The sequence below is a fragment of the Mus caroli genome, chromosome 1, assembly GCF_900094665.2.
Source record: "Mus caroli chromosome 1, CAROLI_EIJ_v1.1, whole genome shotgun sequence".
Classification (NCBI taxonomy): domain Eukaryota; kingdom Metazoa; phylum Chordata; class Mammalia; order Rodentia; family Muridae; genus Mus; species Mus caroli.
In genome coordinates this window covers 78,012,417-78,020,114 of record NC_034570.1, presented here as the reverse complement: position 1 = coordinate 78,020,114, position 7,698 = coordinate 78,012,417, and the positions used below count along the sequence as shown (strand labels likewise).

Here is a 7,698-nt window from a genome sequence, read left to right as displayed (position 1 = left end):
CCAACAGACAATAGATGATGCTGGTTGGTATTGGTACGCCTTACCATTGTTTATTGGTCATTGTTTGTAGGGACTCCATAGAGATAAACACATCAAAGGTGGTATGCCTGATGCTTTTTGCCACTTCTGCAGACTTGAGCCAATTGGCAGAGTGATGTCATTTGATACAGATGCACGTGCTGAGGCAAGACACGTGGTGAGGTAAGACCCATGGAGGACACGTGATGTTTGGAGGGAGTATAAATAGGACTCAACAGACTGTGAGGGGGGCTTGCTTGCATAGCTAGCTCTGCAAAGAAGGCTTCTTGGTCTCCAGTCTTCAGTGATCATTGTTTCTTTGAGAGAGGCAAGGCAAAGAACTTCTCCTGATGTCCCTGGTAGTCCTGGTTCTTTCTGCTGATTCACGCTGATTCGTCTGAGACCTGGCTGTCTCTGCTAGGTCATGCCACTGCTGATTCATGTTTGCTATCCCAACACTACCGTAGATTGATAGTTCGTGAAGTGTTTGCACATGGATCAAGCTGCAACTGATGATTCCTGTGAATGAACTGCCGATCTCCTGATAACACAAATGGGATTTGCTCCAAAGAACAGTTTCTAAACAGGTCCACTGCCCCCATATCCTAACAGCTCTTCTTTTCTACTACCTCTGGTGGGTGATGGGATAGAAGGAAGGTTAAAGCATTTAAGAACCCATATTAAAAGTAAGATTTGAAAAATCTAAAACTATAAATTCTTTTTAATTTTTTAAGATAAGTGATTACTCTGTGCCAAAAAATATGCAAAAAAAAGTTATGAGAATTGCAAGATTTAAAGCCTCCCAGGCTCGTGTAAGTCTTCTCTCAACCCCAGTTTTTCTCATTTGTAAATCAAGAACAATTACAAAATTGTTGTGAGGATATGATGTAGTGTAAATGGCTTGCATAGTGTGGGGAATGTAATGCCTGCCATTGCTGATATCATTATATTAATGATATATCATCGCTGTATCATTATTATATAGTAAATAAAACTATGTGTAGTAAGAGTGGCCCATGGGTTGGCTTCTTCCAGTCTCATTCATTCCTCCTAGTGAGGTAACTTCCCACACTGCCAAATCAGTAACACTAAGAACTACATTTCCCAGATTCCTTTGCTTTTAGGGTCTCAATGGACAGTTAGGTTACACCAATTACAGGCTTCTTTATGACACACAGAAGATGGAAGGAGGTAGAAGACATTGTGTTGCTGTTTCTCCTAACAAACAAAGTTGTCAAGATGTGAGTGTCCAGTGCCTACTCAGCCCACGCAACCTCCATAGTCCATGGTTGCTGGGTCTGTCTTTCACACCAATCAGTGGGGTCCCTGACTTCCGTTTCCTCTAGCCTTTCCAGTGACTTCATAACCACGTGATTCCTGTCCTTTGTGCTATGGCTACAGTAGATCAGGCCGTCAGAAATGCTCATCTGGGTTTAGAGTTAAAAGCACTAGCTCATCTTAATGAGGTACAGCAGAGAAGTCTGCAGTGCTTTCAAAACCAAATAGAGGCAACAGTTTACACAAATCAAGTCCCCAGCCCTAGCTAGCACACCCATTAAGTCTGGAGTTATTCCAAAGAGCTGAAGTTTTGTTTAAGCCAGCCCCTTCTTTTTTTAAGGCAGCAGCTTCTTCCGACAGCACAGCCAAGGGTACAGTTTGCTCTGCAGATCTCTGTTGCGGAGCCCATAGACCAAAGGGTTGAAACACTGTGCAAAAGCGAAGATACCAAAAAGGGCCAGATTTAGAGCAAAGAAAAACACCCCACACCGCTTTCCCAGACCTATGATTATCAGGGTAGGTATCACATGTAAGCTTATCTGAAGTAGATGAACAAGGACAGTTCTCCGGGCCTTGATGTTTGACTTGTTAAAATGGCCAGCCCGCTTCCCTTCTCGGTATATCAGACAGTAACTCACAAGAATGAGGGATAAAAGAAAGGCAAGGGAAAACACGCCAATGACTCTGGCAGGCATACCATTCAAAATCACAGGACAGAGCGGGGCAGACTGGAAAACAGAGGCCGGAGTAGGGCTAGTACCCTCTATGAGGAATAAGCCAACATTCTTGAGTATAACCATGGTCCAAGTCCCAGCTAGAATCCTGTACTTAGCAGAATCCACAAAGGATGGAGAGGTCAATGGATAACAAATAGCGAGGTAAGTATTGAGAGCCATCAAGGTCAGAGTAAAGAGGATCCCTTCTCCCACACTTAGCTGCGCCCCAAATACCAGCCAACACAGCAGGAGGGGGCTGTTGGCCAGTAAGGCCCGCATTCCTTGGAAGACGACCCCCAGGCCACAGTAGGAGGAGATACAAAGCAGGTGATGGCAGAGGAGGACCAGCCGCACCTCTTTCCTCAGCTGCAGGCTCTGTGACACTATTGCGATAATGACAACGGTGAGAGATGTGGCGATTGAGAAAGCCACCACGTACACAGAGGCCTTCACGGTTGCCTCTAGTCTCAGCCAGTCAGATATGTTGCAATGCTCAGAAGACAAGTTCATGGTCTTCAGGGCTGGCTTGGCTCCTGAAAGAGAGAAAGACCAAAATGGGTGACTCTGCCTGAAGCTCCTTGTGCGCCTTCTGGCTCTGATCTGTGCTCAGGCGCAAGGACTAGACAGTGTTCTGCAAGGGGATGATGACTTTAGATAACATCATGCAGGTCTTTCTTTAATTAGGGAAGGGGCATCTAGATAAGTCACAAAAAGGAAGGCTGGAAGATGTATCAGCCTGAGCAATCAAATGGCTCAAGTTTGGGCCAAGATCTAACACAGAGAGCTAATGGCCGTGTGTCCTTTTCCATCAGGAACATAGTCAGATGACTTTGTGTTAGGCATGTGTTAAGACAGGACGTACAAAGTTCCGAGGCAGCAGTTAAGGTCAGGGCTGGGGAAGGTAAGCAACTTATTAGGCCAGGGCCATCACTCATCTGTAAGTCCCTAAGACAAGAGGAGGCTAACTGTGGTGGACTGCAGTGACAGACGACGACACTTCCTGGGTCATTTCTAGGAAGCAAACTGTCCTCATAGTATTTCTCTCAGTTCCCTGGTGAGTGTTTCATGTCTCATAACGTGGTTTTACTATGCATCTTTTCCAGATGAGAAAACGAGGCTTAGGAATGCTACAGGCTTGAGAGTCCTTCAGAGGCCCATGTGCTCTCAGCTCAGTCCCCAGGATCACCCTACTGGGAGGTGGTGAAACCTGTGAGATAGAGGCCAGGGGCTGCAGGTGGAGCTCGGTTAACAGAGTGCTCACCTAGCACATACAAAGTCCTAGGTTTGATCCCAGCACGGCACACGCACCAGGGCTCACCATAGCTGGGGATACCCCATTCTCTGTATTTGATCCTACTTGCCACCCTTCATTTTACCTAGAATCCCAGACAGTCCCCCAAGTTGCCTCCATCCTACTCAGCAGACCTCTCTGTCCCTGCCTGGGGTATCCCATGATGGGCACACACCTGCTCCATTCCCTGTGAGCCAAGCAGTCAGTCATGATTAAGGCTCTAGTCAAGTGTGTTCCAAGACTCCAAGCCCAGTCACTGTACACTCCATAGAATGAAATTCTAAAGAGCCGTTCTTCCACGCCCTGCCCAAATGAAGGCAGTTGCAGCTGCTTGTCAGGACCGAGCTGCCCATCTCCCCACCCCTAATCCAAAATAGCTTCTGGGAAACTGTGGTGAGACCAAGTGGTGGCAGGTTTCTTCACTTGTCTGATACGTTCAGCGCATGAATCAACACGATGAACTGTTTTGTCATTGTTCCCAACCGGCCTTTACTGAGCACAGACACAAACAATGCCTAATCCTGCACAGTGCAGGGGACAGATGGTAAAACAGTCCCGGGCCAACAGAAACTTATTGTTCAATGGCTGATGCAGATTTCATTTTAATCAAATAATGAGGCACCAAAGACACCGCGAGTAGCTTTATTTATTTACTCAATCAGAAAGATAATCAGGTGCAGCGTGGGAAATCAAAGCAAGCTGCCCTGATTGGCTGCAGTCAGAGAACGCTTCTGGATTTGAAGGGAGGCTTGAATCGAGCCTCTCAAGATGTCACGAATGAAGCAGGGTAGGAGGCTGGGCAAACCAGAGAAAACAATGCGGATTCCAAGCAAACTAGAACAGCCTGGGCTGAGGCAGAGTTACACCTACAACTTTCAGAAGATAATGTGCCATTTCGTAAGCAAGGAGGCACAGGTCTGAAGTGGAGACCAGATGAGGTCGCCCAGCAATATGGGAACGGGCTGTGTGGACCCCACCGCCAGAGCAACGACTTAGCACACTTCGGGCGACTGGAGTTCGAAATCTGCAGCAGAAAGGAAGGAAGGATTTATTGCTCTTCCGATGAGACCCGGGGAAGATCCGCACTTCTCCCCGCCTTGATTTGCATACCTTCTCTGAGGTACATTTGCATATCAAGAGCTCTGGCAACCACGCCCAAATAAATAATCAGCTTCGTCTTTTAACCTACTTAGTGGCAGGTCTTAGGGCTTTGTCCTTTTTCTGAAATTTTAAAATAAGGAACACCTGCTGCCTTCCAGCCCAAAGCTTCAGTTTTGAAATAAGCCTTTGGAGCTAAAAGATGAACGAATTCTTCTAGCTACAAATTCCCTGACTAAATCAGAACCAGTCACTCTTCTGCAAAAAAATCCCACCGAACATCTGGCCACAGGTGTCTGTCTGTCCAGACTATATAAAGAACTGAAAGGGGGGCTGGTGAGATGGCTCAGTGGGTAAGAGCACTGACTGTTCTTCTGAAGGTCCTGAGTTCAAATCCCAGCAAGCACATGGTGGTTCACAACCACCCGTAATGAGATCTGGTGCCCTCTTCTGAAGACAGCTACAGTGTACTTACATATAGTAATAAATAAAATCTTTGGGCTGAACCGGAGCAAGTGGGGCCAACTGGATTGAGCAGAGGACCTAAATTCCCAACAACCACATGAAGGTCCACAACCATATGAACAGCTACAGGGTACTCATATACATAAAATAAATAAATAAATCTTTTTTTAAAAAGAAGAAGAAGAACTGAAAGACTGAGTGTGTAGCACTCAGTGTGTAGGCACAAAATCCTGAGCTCCATCCCTGTGCTATATAAAACCCATTTGACATGTAATTGTAACCCCAGCACCTAGGAGATAAGAGGCAGGAAGTTCTTATGTTCAAGGTTGTCCTCAGCTATACAGTAAGTTGGAAGCCAACCTGGGTTACATAAAATTCTGCCTCAAAAAAAAAAAAGGAAATAAGTAAATACAGCTGCAAATGGCCCCTATGTCAGCAGCATATGCCTGAGCAGAGATGCCTGAGCCCCTGTGTTTATTGCACCATGACTTGAAACAGCTAAGTTAAGGCACTGGATGGAGAGGAGTGTGGATTCCCTCTAAGGAGCATCCTAGGGATGTGACTCAGAGCACCTGTCCTGGGACAGAGCAACCAGCACCCTCAACCTTAGGTGCCCATCACCTAAGGAATGGATAAAGAGAGAGATGCATAGATGACACAGGTCCTTCCTTCACAGACAGCAGTCACTGCCTTGTTCTTCTCATAGGCCCTGGGCATTGAGCTGAGAGGATTCCCCAATTCTCTGACCTCGGAGCAGACAGCTAGTGCCCACCTCAGCCATGCATGACTGACAGTGCACACCTGTAGCTTCAGCCCTGGGAGGTAGGGGAAGGGAAGAGTGGGCAGATGCAGGTGAGTTCTAGGCTAGCTTGATTTTCACCTTGAGAGTTCCAGGCCAGCATGGGCTACATAGTGAGGTTCTATCTCAACGCAAATAGAAAATTAATTAATTAATTGCAATTTCCACAACTATACAGTCTTCCAGGGAAGGGGTTGGAGAGAAGAGGGAAAGCATCAATGTAGTGGGTGCCTCTCAACTCAAGTGCTTCGAAACCTCGGCGGCAAAGAGACCTAATCTTGTAAGAGAGTCGGAAGAGAACTCCTGCTGGGAAGGTAGCAAGAGCTTGGGTGGTACAGTGCTTGCCTACCGTGTGCAAAATTGTGGGGTCAATAACCGGCAGCATATAAAAACAGACAGGGTAGGACAAGTCTGTAATCTCAGCAGGCTGATTTTTGGGGGTTCAAGGTCATCCTCAGCTGCACGATAAGTTCAAGGCCAACCTGGGCTGCATGAGCCCCTGTCTCAAATAAATAAAATGAAACAACAAAAAAAGGGATGGTAGGATGGCTCAGTAGGTGGAGGCACTGGCTGCCATGCCTGACAGCCAGGCCCACTCGGTAAAAGGAGAGAACTGATTCACAAACACTATAGCACAGATAGATAAATATAAGAATTACTTCTTAAAACTTTTAAAGAAATCCCACAGAATGTGACCCTAGAAAACTATAAGGATTTATTTATCCAGCTAGCTAGCCTTCTGTTTATCAAGTATATGAATAATTTTGACTATTTTTTTTATTTTGATTTGGCTTGGTTCAGTTTGTCAAGACAGAATTTCTCTGTGTAGCCCTGGCTGTCCTGGACCTCATGTGGTAGACCAGGATGGCCTTGAACTCAGAGACCTGCATGTCTTTGCCTCTGCCAAGTGCTGGGATTAAAAATGTATACTACCAGTGCCCAGCACTTTTGACTATCTTGGATGCTACAAATACAACATCTAACGAGGCTGGCAAGGTCTTCGCTCTGGTGGCATTTCCACTTGGGGGTGGTGGATACATTAACAGGAAACATAAAATGATCCTTTGTCTTTTGCCTCATTTCCTCCCCAACATGGATTTCCCCCTGACACCAGTGTGCCTTAACTGTTCACCTCAGAGTATTCCAATCCTTTTGGTAAGTATGACTTTCAAAATGACAGTAAAATGTCAGTTCATCTCAGCGAGATGACTCCAAAAGGGTCTTGGTCAGCTCTGAACGTCTTAGAGCTGAGACTCAGAAATCAGGCTAAGACATCCAGCACAGGTCAGACAGGAGACACCTTACCTTACCGACAGAGATCCTTTCTGATCCAACCACCAGTGAGTGAGTGTGTTTTCTAGGAAGAGGTATTGGAAATGGCAGCAAGTCCTAGGAAGAGCCCCTGATGGCCAGTGCCTCACAACTGGAACCAAGTTTCTTCAGCCATCAAACTCAGGAGCCACTTCCACAGGTCTGCAGCCAGTGTCACACAGAGGCCTCTGAGAAAGCAAAGGACACTCAGCACCTTCTGCCCAAGGAAGTGGAGGACCAAGCCGCTCCTTCACTTCTGCATTCGTGTCCCTCTGATGATGCGCATGGTCTCGGTCTCCTTTCCAGGCTCCCGACACACTCTGTGGTTTATAAAGAAGACTAAGACAGGTATCTCTGGAGAAAGCAGAAATGACTTCCCCACACTAGTACAGGGGAAATATAACAGAGATGATGTAACAGGGGCACAAGAGAAGCAGTTTTGAGCTTCTGTAAGGCTTGGCCAGTACTTCCCGTTTGCCAACACCTCTACTTGAAACCCACAAGCATTTGTTACCAGCTTTCGCTCAGAGGCATAGCCTTTCTCTTGGAAGTTGTTCAAGTAACAGGCTGTTGTCCAAAAAATGTAAAATACAGATAAGTATTTTTTAAAGAAAAGAATTTCCGGCCGGGCAGTGGTGGCGCACGCCTTTAATCCCAGCACTCGGGAGGCAGAGGCAGGCGGATTTCTGAGTTCGAGGCCAGCCTGGTCTACAGAGTGAATT

General features: G+C 46.5%; 1 protein-coding gene across 1 annotated transcript; it reads right to left on the bottom strand.

Annotated features, from left to right (window-relative positions):
* Nucleotides 1-1,615: 1,615 nt before the first annotated feature.
* Nucleotides 1,616-7,162, bottom strand: LOC110304130 (proteinase-activated receptor 1-like). Its single transcript, XM_021175368.1, has 2 exons — nucleotides 6,971-7,162; nucleotides 1,616-2,545 (listed from the first exon to the last, which is right to left on the bottom strand). Exon 2 carries the CDS (start codon nucleotides 2,520-2,522, stop codon nucleotides 1,632-1,634), a length of 891 nt encoding a protein of 296 aa, XP_021031027.1. The 5' UTR covers nucleotides 2,523-2,545; nucleotides 6,971-7,162; the 3' UTR covers nucleotides 1,616-1,631.
* Between the last annotated feature and the right edge of the window lie 536 nt (nucleotides 7,163-7,698).